The following is a 15,197-nucleotide window of genomic DNA, read 5'->3' as shown; positions in this document are numbered from 1 at the left end:
AATCCTACTTCCGTAGTGATACTGCCTCGGAAACCCAAGGAGGGGTCGCTATGAGTCGGGGCCGACTCGACGGCACATAACAACAACAACAACATCACTATGGAAGTAGATTGCCCAGTCTTCCTTCCAAGGAGTGGCTGGTGGGTTTGAACTGCCAGCGTTCTAGTTAACAGTCAAATGCTTTAGGCACTATGCCACCAGAGCTCCCAGTAAAATGTTAGAGGCAGTTGATTTTTATTTCTTTCCTGAAAGCCCACTGTTTTTTAATTCCTAAGTACCTAGCAAATCTGTCTCTTATCCACCTTTGCTGCCACCACCCTGGTCCAAGCTCACATCTCTTTCTCTGTCTGGGTAATGAACCAGCTTCTTTGGTGATCTTTCTGCATCTCCTCTTACCCTGCATTTAGTACCCCACCCAGTGAACAGGTGGGCTCTGAAAAATGTAAGTCCGTTCATATTGCTCCTATCACCAGATCACCACTGTTGTTACTGGCTGCCATCACGTGCATTCCATTTCAGGGCAACTTACGTGATTCCCACTCCCCCTTCTCAAAAAAACAAAACCTAATGATTCTCCATGTTTTACTACATCCCAAGTAGAGCTCAGGAACCTGTATGTTTGGTTTTTTTAAAAAAACTTTTATCATAATCTGGGTGAAAGTTTACAGAGCAAATCAGTTTCCCATCTAACAATTCATACATTTTGTTTCATGTCATTGATTGCAATCCCCTCAATGTAACATCACTCTACCCACTTCCTCTCGGTGTTTCTCATTTCCATTTCTCCTTCTCTCTCCATCCTTCCTGCCTTCTGAGTTTTGTCCTTGGGCAAATGCTGCCCTTTTTGTCTCAAGGGGTTAATTGTTCTAAGTGCGTGCCTTCCTAGGGTTTGTTCACTTTGTAGATCTGTCTGTTGTGTGGCTGAAAATAGAATGAGAGTAAAATCACTCATGGGAGTGAGTTCAGTTCTAGGTCCAAAGGGTGACTAAGGGCCATGGTCTCGGGGTTCCACCAGGCTCTGTCTGACCGTAAGCCTGGTGTTTTTTTATGATTTTGAGTTTCGTTCCACATTTTTCTCCCACTCTATCTAGCACCTTCTGATGTGATCCCTTTCAGAGAAGTCAGTAGTAGTAGTTGGGCACCATCTAGATCTTCTGGTTTCAGGGTTTTAGAGGCTAAAGTTCCTTTAGTCCTTTAGTCCATTGGACTGATTATTTCCATAGCAACCTGTATATTTAACAAGTACTCTAATTGAAGCTTTAACAATTGATGTTTGAGGACGGGATAAAACCCAAGCCCCTTGGGACATCAGATAATACTGTTACATTGACCCTTCTGTACTTCTCTGCTCTTACCTCCTCACTGCCAGATTACTTGAAATATTCTTTGCCTGGGGAATTAAGGTCAGGTTCACACTGCTCTAAAACCCACGTCCTAGCATTTCTGTTGAAATCATTAGTCTTCACTCTTCTGTAAGCTGCTTTGAAATCTTATATATTGTTTTATTGATGCCTCCTGATGTGATGTATAGTAAACATGCAGACGTTTCTTGAAATAGAGTTTAATCAGAGCAATCTCTGACTGTGAGGATCTAGCCAACTTGATTGATGCCCTGTTTTTCTCATTTCAGCTCCTGGTGGGCCCATGTGGAGATGGGGCCTCCAGATCCCATCCTGGGAGTCACAGAAGCTTTTAAGAGAGATACCAACAGCAAAAAAATGAATCTGGGAGTCGGGGCCTATCGGGATGATAATGGAAAGCCTTACGTGCTCCCTAGTGTCCGGAAGGTGAGCTTGCCAACTCCCTGCTGCTAAATGGGATGAATAAACCCAAACGGCCTGTAGGGGGTTGCAGGAAGAGTGCTGACTGAGAATAAGGAGACCTGTGTTCTACTAATTACTGGCACTAACTGTGTTAATCAGTCGGGATCTGGAACTGTTTCTTCTTAGTTGTGAAAGTAAGTGGTTGGAACTACTTGCTCTTTTCTCAGATTGATCCTTCCGTGGTTTTATAATAATCTTTGAAAATAAGCATCGTATCGTGTTCCACAACTCGTCTGTCAGTTTGTTGCCGTCTGGTGGCTTGCATGTTGCTATGATGCTGGAAGCTATGCCACCAGTATTGCAGATACCAGCAGGGTCATCCATGGGGGACAGGTTTCAGCGGAGCTTCCGGACCAAGACGAGGACGAAGGACGTGGGGATTGACTTGTGAAAAAATTGACCACTGAAAACCTGATGACTGGCAATGAAGCACTGCCTGATACCGTGCCAGAAGGTGAGCCCCTCAGCTTGACGGCACTCAGAATACCACCAGGGAAGAGCTGCCTCCTCCAGAGTCGACCTTAATGACGTAGATGGAGGAAAGCTTTCAGGACCTTCATTTGCTAATGTGGAGTGAATCAAAATGAGAAGAAACAGCTGCAGACAACCTTAAATAATTGAAACATGGAATGTACAAAGTATGACTCTAGGAAAATTGAAAGTTGTCAAAAATGAAAGGGAAAACAAAAGACCAATATCCTAAGCATTAGTGAGTAGAAATGGACTGTGTTGGCCATTTGGGATCAGTTGTATGGTCTACTTAGCCAGGAATCACAAATTGAAGAGGAATGGCATCACATTCATTGTCAAAAAGAACATTTTAAAATCTATCCTGAAGTACAGTGTTGTCAGTGGTAGGATAAGATCCATATGCCTACAAAGAAGACCAGTTAATACTGCTACTATTCAAATTTACACAGCAACCACTAAAGCCAAAGATGATGAAATTGAAAATTTTTACCAACTTCTGCAGTCTAAAATTGACTAAACATGTAGTTAAGATGCATTGATGATTATTGGTGATTGGAATGTGAAAGTTGGAAACAAAGAAGAATTTGTTGTTGGAAAATGTGGCCTTAGTAATAGAAAGGAGCTCTAGTGATGTAGAACCTCAGGCATTTGTGTGCTAACCAGAAGGTTGGCGGTTCAAACCCATCAGCCCCTCTGTGGAAGGAAGACTGGGCAGTCTACTTCCGTAAAGATTTACCACCTCGGAAACCCAAAGAGGGGGTCACTATGAGTCAGAATCAACTCAATTGCAGTGAGTTTGGGTGTTGGTTTTTTAATTTTACTTGATTTTAAAGTTTAGTGATGGAATGACACCAGCCATCACATGACAGAATTTTGCAAAACCAATGATTTATTCATTTCAAATACTTTTTACAACAACAAACCACAACTATACACTGTACAGGAATCAAATCAGTTACATCTGTAGAAAGAAATGATAGAGAAGTTCAGTATCATCAGTCTTAACAAGGCCAGGGGCTAATTGTAGAACAGACCATCAGTTGCTCATATGCAAGTTTAAGTTGGAGCTGAAGAAAATTAAAACAAGTCCATAGGAGCTAAAATACGACCTACAGTATATCCCACCTAAGTTTAGAGAACATCTGAAGAATAAATTTGACGCATTGCACACCAGTGACAGACCACCAGATGAGTTGTGGGATGACATGAAGAAAACTAAAGGTCATAAAAAAGACCTTTAGAGAGAAGAGACCAAAATGTAAGTTTATTTTACTTTGGGTACTTCTATATCTGGGTTGGCTTCTGTGTGACGTTAAGAAAAGACCGAAATGGATGTCAGAAGAGACTCTGAAACTTGCTCTTGCTTGGAGAGTAGCTAAAGCAAAGGGAATAAATGATGAAGTGAAAGAGCTGAGCAGAAAATTCCAAAGGGTGGCTCGGGAAGACAAAGTGAAGTATTGTAATGAAAGGTGAAAAGACCTGGAGTTAGAGAATCAAAAGGAAAGGACACTGTTGACATTTCTCAAGCTTAAAGAACTGAAGAAAAAATTAAAGTTGCAGTATTGAAGGATTCTATAGGGAAAATATTAAACAATACAGAAAGCATCAGAAGAAGATGGAAGGAATTAAAGAATTGGTTGACATTCAGCCATTTCAGGAGGTATATCTGATCAAGAACCAATAGTATTGAAGGAAGAAGTCCAAGCTGTGCTGAAGGAATTGGTGAAAAACTAGGCTTTGAGAATTGATGGACCACCCACTGAGATGTTTCAACAAATGGATGTAATGCTAGAAACACTCATTTATTTACACCAAGATATTTGGAAGACAGCTACTGGCCAACGAATGGAAGAGAGCCATATTTGTGTACATTCCAAAGGTGATCCAGTGGAATGCAGAAATTACCAAACAATATCATTAGTATTACACGCAAGTCAAATTATGCTGAAAATAATTAAAAAACGGTTGCATCAGTACATAGACAGGAAACTGCCAGAAATTCAAGCTGGATTCAGAACAGCACGTGGAACAAGGGATATCATTACTGATGTCAGTGAGATCTTGGCTGAAAGCAAAGATTACCAGAAATATGTTTACCTGTGTTTTATGTACTACACAAAGGCATTCATCTTTGTAACTGTGTGGATTATAACCAGTTATAGTTAACATTGAGAAGAGTGTGAATTCCAGGACACTTTAATTGTGCTCATGAGGAACCAGGGCATAGACCAAGAGGCTCTTGTTTGAACAGAACAAGGGGTACTGCATGGGGTCAGAGTTTTTATCCTTTCATCATACTTATTCAATCTGTATGCTGAACGCATAGTCCAAGAAGCTAGACTCTATGAAGAAGATTATGGCATCAGGATTGGGGGAAGCCTTGTTAACAATCTATGATAATGCCTTGCTTGCTGAAATTGAAGAAGACTTGAAGCACTAAACTGATGAAGATCAGAGACTACAGCCTTCAGTATGGACTACACCTCAACACAAAGAAAACAAAAATCCTCACAATTGGACCAATAAGTAACATCATGGTAAATGGAGAAAAGATTGACATTATCAAGGATTACATTTTCCTTGGATCCACAGTCAACACCCATGGAAGCAGCAGTCAAGAGCTCTGATGGCATAGTGCCCAAGGCATTTGCTAGCCAGAGGGCTGGCGGTTCAAACCCACCAGCCACTCCTCGGAAGACAGATTGGGCTATCTACTTCTACAGTGATACCATCTCGGAAGCCCAAGGAGGGGTCCCTATAAGTCAGAACCCAACTCATCAAATTTTCTTCTTGCCCTTTTTCTTAGACAGTAACTTCAAATTTTAAAAAGAAAAAGTGCTTTAACATGGATGAACCTTGAAAACATTATGCTGAGTAAAATAAGTCAGTCACAAAAGTACTATATGACCCATTCATATGTAATAGCTAGAGCAGACAGATGTACAGAGATCACAGTCCATCAGTGATCACGAGGGGTGGGAGGGAATGGATGAGAGAGAGCCATTGCCTGGTGGTCATTGAGTTTTCATGATGATGATGGAATCATTTGGAAATGGATAGAGCTGGTGGTTGCACAACTTGAGGAATAGAACTAATGTCACTGAATTATACATGTCAAAACATTGAAGTGGCAGATCTTTTGTTGAGGCAGTCGTTGGTTGATGTATTCCTCTGGAGAGACTCTGAAGGCTCAGGAATGGGGTTGGCTATACTCTCTGGAAGCCACTTGCCAGATGTGGGTTTCTGTGGTACCACTGGGTGGGTAAAACCTTTGGGTTGCTACATCTGCCCCACCCAGGGACCTTGAATTGGCAAATCTTTTGTTATGTGTATTTGTACCACGATAAAACAGAAATAATAATGAGTAGATTTCTAGACAGGTGGAAGAAAAAAAGGAAAGGCTTTACTTTTAAAATTTAACTCATAAAGCATTAAATATTAATTATTGACAATTCTAGGTAAGGAGAGGGAACTAAAAGGATGCATTTCTCTTGTTTAGGCAGAGGCCCAGATTGCTGCAAAAAATCTGGACAAGGAATACCTGCCTATTGGAGGACTGGCTGAATTTTGTAAGGCATCTGCTGAACTGGCCCTGGGCGAGAACAATGAGGTGTTGAAAAGCGGCCGGGTAAGCTGAACAGACTCTGGCATCGTCCCACATCTGCTTTTAACATTCCCAGATCTAACCACATAGGAAAAGACAGCCTACTTTATATGCAATGATTCTATGGAGATGACCACACTATTGCCAATGCATTTTCTTTAGAGAGTGTATTAGAAATAATTAAATTAAAGACATATAACAACAGTTCTAAAAATGTAGTAGCAATCCTGACAACGCAGTAGTAATTCCTCTGGTAGATAGATTCGGTGCTCCTTTTATTGTTAGTCTGTGTGTGCTTATATTCTTTATATGTGGAATGTGCTTTTGAAATAGCTGATATTGCTTAGTTTGGGCCTCTCATTCACCCCACCCTCATGTCCTAAGCTCTCTGCTTAGGTGGAGGAAGCAGGCAGGGAACAAGTCACAGGTGGGTTGGTGGGGCTCAGGCCGGTCAAGCACTCCTCTGCTACCTTACAGCCAGTTTGCACATTGAAAGAGGTAAAACGCCCTCCCTTCCTGCTCCCTGCCTACTCCCAGAGGTCCAGAGGCATCACTGCAGCCCTAAGGAGAAGCACAAGGACCTCCTAGTTTGTCTCCTCTTCACACTTCCTTGGAGTGCCCTCCTTTTTTTTTTTTTTCCTGTTGCAATTTGGATGAAAGTTTACAGAGCAAATTCATTTTCCATGCAGCAGTTCATATATATTTTGTTTCGTGACTACAGGAGTGCCCTCCTATCGTGGGAGAAGGATGGTGGCCCTCAACACCGCTAGACTCACACTTTTTACAGATTCCTGTATGTACCCACAGAGTAGCCCAGTTGCTCCTGTCAGTCGAAGGCCCAGAGCCTGTAGTGGAAGACTAGCATTCCATGGGTAGGACATGGCCAGGCCATGGAACACACCCAGAGCAGGCTGAGGGAGGGCTGGCTGACATGTGGGCGCCTGTGCATTGTGGTTTACTTTCTTTTCCAATGGATACATTTGTATATGTAAGTAATGGGGGAGTGGGGGTAGCAAAATTAGGGTAACATCCTATTCTCCCCTACCAGAATTAATACAACTTATTCAGGAGACTGGGCTAAGTCCATTTGTTAGTTCTTCTAAATTAGTTTATTAACTCAGAAAATCATACAACGTCCAGCCCAGGTTGATGTAGTATTTACCCTAAGTCATGGAGGGGGCATGCTTGGTTTGGTTGATTTCCATCCAGTCAACCACTGACTCACCCTTCACCAAGATACCTGTATTTTTAATTCATGCTTTGATTTTTGCAGAGCCTGTCAGTCTAGCCACTTGTAACCTAAGTATGAGACTGGCCTATCTTAAAATAACATCAGCTTGTCCTTTAAAGTTGCCGTGCCTTTGTGAATCATTAGTACTATCAGGTCGACAGTCTGCAGGATTAGATTTTGGTTTCCATCATGCCAGAGTTTGCAGGGACCAATGTATGGGTTTTGTTTAGTTGCATTTTCACCCATTGCCACTACCACACTACCACCCTGTCCAGAGAATGTGTTTATGTTTGTAGAGCATAAAAAGCCTTCTACTTCTATGGTGCAAACACACACACACATATATACCTACTGTGGTTTCTTACTTATCCCCTAAAGTTGATTGATTCGAAGGAACAGATTTATCTCAGACATCTTCCTGTTGCCTGAAAGGTTGATATTTTCTGATAATGAAAACTTGTAGATGAGGATGTCTTAAACAGCCTTCAAAATGTCTAACAGTATCCTACTATATTTGCTGGCTTGCTTTTTGAGGAACTTTGCCATTTGGTTTTCTATAATTCTAGAATAATGTTTTGATGCAGTGTTTGTTCTTACTGTCTTTATTTCTTTGACTAAATCACTGCTCTTTAATAATGAGAAGGAATTTCTGTGTCCTATCCATAGAACATTGGGCCGATACTAGTAATGGGCAGTAAAAAAAATAGTTTCTGCATCATCAAAGGCGTTGGAAGCTGAAGAGACAGCTCTTCTGGGACAGGAACAGAGAATCGGTCCATGTCGTGACAAACGGGGGAGAGACACAACGTTGCTGTTCTCTCCTTTTCTGCATAGTCACCTGGCATGTTGCTTCCAGCTTCCGAAGTACAAAAGGTGCTGCCTGTGCAGAGCACTGCCCCTCTGTGGGCTTGACCTGTCTTGTTAACAAGTTGTAGGCTTGTATAGAGAGTGTTACACTTCACTGATTGAGGGTCTCTTTCCTTCAGTATGTCACTGTGCAGACCATTTCTGGAACTGGGGCATTAAGGATCGGAGCCAGTTTTCTGGTGAGTCTGGAATCCCCTTTGGGAAATAGCCATGAGATGGTCTGTAAGATGGAGTTTGCTATTGTATGGGTATTTGACCTCTGGCCCCAGAAGTAGCATCCCCTTTTCACAAAATTGGCAGATTTCCTATTGTCTGATAAATGGACTTAGGAAAAATGAAAGTACTTTGAAGAAATTGCGTGGAAGATATAATCATAATATCTATACTTTATTGAACACTTGCTCTTACCAGGAGCTTTTATATTTTAACTCATTTCATTCTCATCATAACCCTGTGAGGGAGGTATAGTTATCCCCATGTCACAGAAGAAAAAGTGGAGCCCAGAGAGTCCTTGGCTACACAGCCAGTATAATTTGAGAGCCAGAATCCAGCCCAGGCATTTTGGGTCCATACTGTCTCTCAGCCATAGAGGGGAGCTGGATTCCAGTAGAGAAAGATGCCTTCTCAGTAAAAACCACCAACTTTGTTATTTGCCTCCTTTTTCTTCATTTTTCTATCCGCTTTGACACCATCTTTTAGCAAAGATTCTTTAAGTTCAGCCGAGATGTCTTTCTGCCCAAGCCGTCCTGGGGAAATCACACACCCATCTTCAGGGACGCTGGCATGCAGCTACATGGTTATCGATACTACGACCCCAAGACGTGCGGCTTTGACTTCACAGGCGCTATAGATGACATTTCAGTAAGTGTGGCTTTCTGGGCGAGAAGGGTAAAGAAACAAGAAATAAAGCTGCTTTTAGAGATTCGGGGTCTCCCAAACCAAACCAAACTCACTGCCAACGAGTCGATTCTGAATCATAGCGACCTCCATTGGGTTTCCAAGACTGTAAATCTTTAGGAACCAGACTGCCTCATCTTTCTACCATGGAGCAGCTGGTGGGTTCAAACCACCAACCTTTGCATTAATAGCCAAATGCCTTAACCACTACCCCACTGGAGCTCCTTTGAGGTCTCCCAGTGGATCTCAGTATCTGACTTAAGATATTGGGGTGAGCTCATTCCCCGACCTCGGGTTACCTTTGTTCCTTAGCAAATGATCGTGACCTATGACATTTCAGCTAAACTCTCTCTTTTAAAGCTGCAAACCAATCTGTTGATTGTTTTCCTCTTTAGAAAATGCCAGAGCAAAGTGTTCTTCTTCTACACGCCTGTGCTCACAATCCCACGGGAGTGGACCCCCGTCCGGAACAGTGGAAGGAAATAGCAACAGTGGTGAAGGTGAGGAGGAGGAGGAACTGGCTGGTGACAGTGCTGTGTCTAGTAACTAGATTTGGAAGCTTAATTTGGCAAAGACTCAACAGTGAGACACACTTAACCTTGACCTGCATGAAATTTCTGCATACATAGTAAGCTGCCAAGAAAGGGCTCGTCATTTGCATAACTAGCAGTTCTGTAATTGAGGATACATGAACAGTTTGAAAATAACTTTGATCCTCAGCCTGGGTATGAGTAATTCTACATAAAGCCTGTCGCTGGCTGGCCTGCATGGGGCTGTCCACTGGCCCCAGGGTGTCTGATGCTTGTGCCTGCACTTGCCCTGCTCAGTGGTTGGTTGGTCATTTTTCTATGTACTTTTACATGTCCCCTCCTTCCCTTGTCACTGCCTTCAACATTGCCATTTTCATTCATAGAGCACAGTCAGCTGCCAGAGAAGGCGCTAGTCAGAATCCCTAAGGGGCAGAATATTACTCCCCTTGTATCATCTCCTCATATTCACACCTTTTCTCATTTTCTGTCAAATCTAAGCTACAAACAAGATGAGACAGGAAAACCACCACAGACTGCACTTCTGAGAAGACATGGTTCTGATGAGCTCACCCATGAGCCCTGGCTGTAAGTCTGCCAGGGCTACCCCAGCCCCAGAAGGGCTGCCCCAGCCCCGGAAAGGTTACATCAGCCCCGGAGGGGCTACCCCAGGCCTGGAAGAGTTACACCAGCCCCGGAAGGGCTACACCAGTGCCAGAAGGGCTACACCAGCCCCAGAAGAGGCTGATGCTGAGTTTTAAAGCATTCTAGTCCTGTGTTTACTAGACCAAATTACCCAGGTCACTGTGGGCCTTAGAAGAACGTCCTGTTTGACCAAGCAGCATTCCTGGGCAGATGGAGTTTAAGATTTTGTTTTCTTAGTGTCTTCTCAAGGGACCATATCTACAAAAAAAAAATGTAACTCTCCTGAAAAAACCACCCACTCCCATTGAGTCAATTCCAACTCATAGCAACCCTATAGGGCAGAGTAGAGCTGCCCTGCAGGGTTTCCAAGGTTGTAAATCTTTACAGAAGCAAACTGCTTCATCTTTCTCCCAAGGAGCGGCTGGTGGGTTCAAACTGCAAACCTTTTATTTAGCAGCCAAATACCCAAACCACTGTGCCACCAGAGTGTCTTTGTTACTCTCCTACCTCTAGTAAAATTAAGACATCTCCCAAAGTTCCACTAGGAGGAAAAACTGTCTAGACTGGGTCTATAAGCACAAGTTACTACCTGGAGCATCTTCAGATGGACTACTTAAAGATTTTGTCTTCTCTTTCCTTCCCAGAAAAAGAATCTTTTTGCATTTTTTGACATGGCCTACCAAGGCTTTGCCAGTGGAGATGGTAACAAGGATGCCTGGGCCGTGCGCCACTTCATCGAACAAGGCATTGATGTTTGTCTCTGCCAGTCGTACGCCAAGAACATGGGCTTATACGGTAAGCTCACAGGCCTGGTAGGATGCATGTTCAGGTGGGTTTGAAGACGAGCTGGGAGAAGGTGCTACAGAAGAGGAGAGTTTGGTGGGAGGTGTTATTTTTAACTAAGAGTTACCATGATGTTTCTGGTGGAAGTAAACAATATATAAGACTTTTAATCGTGATTTACTCTAGCACGTTAGACAACAGGACCAGAGGACATGATCCATTTTGTCTTTTCAGGTGAGCGTGTGGGAGCCTTCACTGTGGTCTGCGTAGACGCTGAAACAGCCAAAAGGGTGGAATCACAGTTAAAGATCTTGATCCGTCCCATGTACTCCAACCCTCCTATTAATGGAGCCCGAATCGCCTCAACCATTCTGACCACTCCAGATTTGCGGAACCAATGGTAAAGGCTCAGTGCCGCTCCCCGTTGTCCACCTGCTCCCACTAGGACCCCTTCAGAGCAGTCTGATGATTGCCCTCTAGTAGCGTCCAGTACTTCCAGCTTCCATCCCTAGAAGGGGAGGAAAGGAGAGAAGGCACGTACATGCTGGCACTTTCAAACAAGCTAGTTGTTCCCTGTCAGAGACAAGCATCATTCAGAGATCATAGTTCTTTTTATTCCAGTATCTCCTCCATGATAAGTACAACCTGACTTCCCCTGAGTTCACACTGAAGTACCTTACATAGGAAAACTTTGTTAAGAATGTCATATTTTTGTTTTTTTATTAATTATACAATCTGAATTTCTTGATGCTTATTCTCTAAATAAGGAGCTCTGGTGGTATAGTGCCTAAGGCATTTGACTGCTAACCAGAAGGTTGGCAGTTCAAACCCACCAGCCGCTCCATGGAAGGAAGATGGGGCAATCTGCTTCTGTGAAGATTTACTGCCTCGGAAATCCAATGGGGGTCGCTATAAGTTGGAATCAAGTCAACGGCAGTGAGTTTGGTTTTGGTTTTTTTGGTGATATAGTGGTTAGGCATTTGAGTGCTAACCAAAAGGATGGTGGTTCAAACCCACCAGCTACTCCGTGGAAGAAAGATAGGGCAGTCTGGTTCTATAAAGGTTTATAGCCTTGGAAACCCAATGGGGGTCGCTATGAGTTAAACTTGACTCGATGACAGTAAGGTGTTTTGTTTTAATTGTTATAATTAGTCTCTAAATTAATATCACTCACTCTTTTTGACCACAGTCCACATAAGAGATATATTTTACATCGTGACCCTGAACACACATACGTGTATGTGCATGTACACATAGCTGAAGCAATTTTCAGAGCTCAGTATTTTAGCCTTCTTAAGTGTTGTCCTCAAATATTTTCTAACTGCCAGTTGCACCCTGCATAATTGAAATTGTGTCCAACTAATGGGTCATGACATACCAATTAGAATACTTTGGTCTAGGTCAGGGGTTGGCAAACTGTGTTCCACAAGTCAAGCCCAGCCTACCCCCTGTTCTTACAAAGTTTTATTGGAACAGAGCCATGCCATTGATTCCAGTTGTCTGGCAGCTGTAATGCTACTACAGCAGAGTTCAGCAGTTGTGGTGACAGAGACCTTATGGCCCATAAAGCCAGATATTTACTATATGGCCCTTTACAGAAAGTTTGCTGACCCTGCTCTAGATCACTCTAGATCACTCAGAGTTCATAAAAACCAAGGTGCCCGTGGAACAAGTGATTTTTGTACATGAATGTACCCCGTGTAGCTAGCTCATGGAGGGGTGAATCTCTGAGCAGATTCGTACATACAGAAGTTAATCTGTATCTCAGAAAAGACTTCTGTAAAGCTCACCCAGTGATCATGGGACAACTCTGTTTCTCTACTTTATATTAATCCTGTAAACACTGAAGTGAAGAACAGTAGTCTGGTTCAGGACAGTTCCTTTTAGTACGATGGATTTATGCTAGGCTTACCAGAAAATTGGCTACTTTTTAAATTATAAATTTATTTTGTCTACTATAAAATTAGTATGTAAGTACATTTCAGAAAGTGTGGTAGAGTGAAAAAATTAACCATAACTGAAGCCATACTAATCTACCTTTTTGTTCTTTGCCCAATATGACCTATAGTATAACATACTACGTACTGTTATATATGTGGGTGCCTATGTATATCTGTATGTGTAAGGCTGGTTTTAGTTTTGACCCTTAGAATTATGTTAAGCTTTTTTCATGTAAAATTTTGTTACATTTTGTTTTGTAGTTGTTGAGAATATACACAGCAAAACATACATACTCCAGTTCAATAGTTCCCGCATGTACGACTCAGTGACATTGCTCACATGCTTTGAGTTACATGACTCTCACCCTCCTTTTCTGAGATGTTCCTTCTCCAATAATGTAAACTCACCACTCCCTAAGTTTTATATCTGAGCTTTCAAGTTGAGGTTGTCGAGTTGATCCTGGATAGACAGTTCTTAAGAGAATGTAATACCCAAAGCAGACATTTTTTACTAGTTACCTAAACTATTTTTTAATAATACTTCAGAGGATATTTTTGGTTGACGTTTTAAAAATTATCTCAGAGCAATAGTTTCAGGGGTTCATCCAGCCCCCATGGTTCACATAATATTTTAAGTGTTCTGTGTTTCCATTTTCCCTACTAGTTATGAAAGTTTTGTTTAATGTGTACATTTTAGTACACATCTGAGAGTCTGTTGTGTACACAATACAATGCTAGATGACTAAGACAAGGTACCTGGAAATGGGTGATGGGCACTGTGTAAAGAGGGCTTAGAGGGCTTCAAGTGGTATTCAGGGCAGCGATACAGGATTGGGGGGAGGGATGCAGGGAGCACTAAAACTACGAAGGTGGGAGTAGATCATGAAGTTCCTTGCTGGGTGTTGTAGGAAGTGAGAACTGTTCTGTCAGAACAAGGAAGTAAAATAGTGCTAGAGCTAGCCGTGACTCATACACTCTGTGCCTGCAGGACCCAGGCTAAAAGTGACTGGTGCGAGTTGGATGGGGACTGTAGGGAATTTTGAAATCAAATACCATTCCTGGAGGGGCCAGGGTGATCAGGTCCACCTAGCAAGCACCCTGCTAGTGCAGTGCTGCCAGCTTCTCGTTTTCAAGAGAAACTAGACATCCAAGTTTTTATGTGCAAGTACCCAGTTTTAAAATGTTTAGCTGGGGCAAATAAAACATGACTAGGAGCCTTATTTGGCCCCTAACCGGCAGTCTGCAACCTCTGTCCTAACAGAACATAACATCCTTGTGGAAAGATGATTTAAGAAAGTGAACACATGCGAACAGCAAGATAAACCACAGGTGTTTTTACAGGGGTCCTGTTGGTAACAGCTGACAGGGGTGTCCAGCAGAGCCAGGGGAGTGCACTAGAAAGGGTCAATGCTGAGCAAGAGGGAGATGGGTCCAGAGCCAAGTGAGCCTTGTGTACATAGTCAGAGGACTGCCTTCTCCGGTCCTTCAGACAGAATTGATCCTGTGTTCTCGGGCTCTCTTAGCACTGCAACTCTCAGCACTTCTGTTGGCGTGCCTTGTTCCATGGTTGGTTGGTTACAGGTCTGGCTCCCAGACTCACCTGTGAGCTTCAAAAGGCAGGACCCCGTCTCAGTCCTGTCTCCTCAGCTCCCAGCACATGGCTTGGCACATTGTGGGTTCACAGTGCCTTGTCTTTATTGTAAAAGCTAGAATGTTTGTTCTGACTTCTGTCCCTGCTAAATGCAAGGTCGTATTTTGTCGTCTAACATACAGCTTTTACTTGCTGCCTAAAGGATGGAGAGTCTTAACGGTTTCTGTTGCTGTTACTTGCTGTTGTGTTGATTCTGAGTCATGGAGCCCATGTGTGCTTTATAGGGTTTTCTTGGCTGGGATCTTAACAGAAGCAGATTGCTAGGACTTTCCTTCTCAGTGCCACTAGGTGGGTTTGAACTGCCAACCTTCAGTTGCCGTGCTCAGGCACAAACTGTTTGTGCCACTTAGGGACCTTTTTTCCCAGAGCCTTAGTCTCAGTCTACTTGCATAGAGATACCACCTCAGAAACCCAAGGAGAGGTCACTATGAGTCAAATTGACTCTACAACAGTGGGTGTTTTGGTTTAGTTGTCCTAAATTTGAGAATCACTCTTTTTTTTTTTTAAGTAGAGAACAAAGTTTATTAGTGGCTACCACAGGTGAAATGGACAGGGAGTGAAAGAAGGTTAACAGTGATGGAAATTCCACATTGATTAACAGTAGGGTTGCATGGCCAGTTATTGTAATTATTGTCAATAATTTACATATCTATTAAAAGTCAGCCCCAGGGTTACAGGTGAGGAGAGACAACTCAGGGACGCCCAAAGTAGCAGGCAGGAAGAGCAGGAGAAAGGGGATTAAAAGCCAGGAAGCCAGA

General features: G+C 42.8%; 1 protein-coding gene across 1 annotated transcript in view; it reads left to right on the top strand.

Moving 5' to 3' along the window:
• Positions 1–15,197, top strand: part of GOT2 (glutamic-oxaloacetic transaminase 2) — a 29,093-nt gene that overhangs the window by 7,872 nt on the left and 6,024 nt on the right. Inside the window, exons 2-8 of the mRNA XM_007947660.2 lie at positions 1,631–1,787; positions 5,794–5,922; positions 8,116–8,175; positions 8,696–8,857; positions 9,289–9,393; positions 10,710–10,860; positions 11,083–11,248. Of these exons, the coding sequence (XP_007945851.1) occupies positions 1,631–1,787; positions 5,794–5,922; positions 8,116–8,175; positions 8,696–8,857; positions 9,289–9,393; positions 10,710–10,860; positions 11,083–11,248 (930 nt within the window). The remainder of the gene's footprint in view (positions 1–1,630; positions 1,788–5,793; positions 5,923–8,115; positions 8,176–8,695; positions 8,858–9,288; positions 9,394–10,709; positions 10,861–11,082; positions 11,249–15,197) is intronic.

This window comes from Orycteropus afer, unplaced genomic scaffold, assembly GCF_000298275.1.
Source record: "Orycteropus afer afer isolate SDZICR_OR568_19922 unplaced genomic scaffold, OryAfe1.0 scaffold00009, whole genome shotgun sequence".
NCBI classification, from domain to species: Eukaryota; Metazoa; Chordata; class Mammalia; order Tubulidentata; family Orycteropodidae; genus Orycteropus; species Orycteropus afer.
The sequence above is the reverse complement of the archived record's forward strand: the minus strand, read 5'-3'. Positions and strand labels throughout refer to the sequence as shown.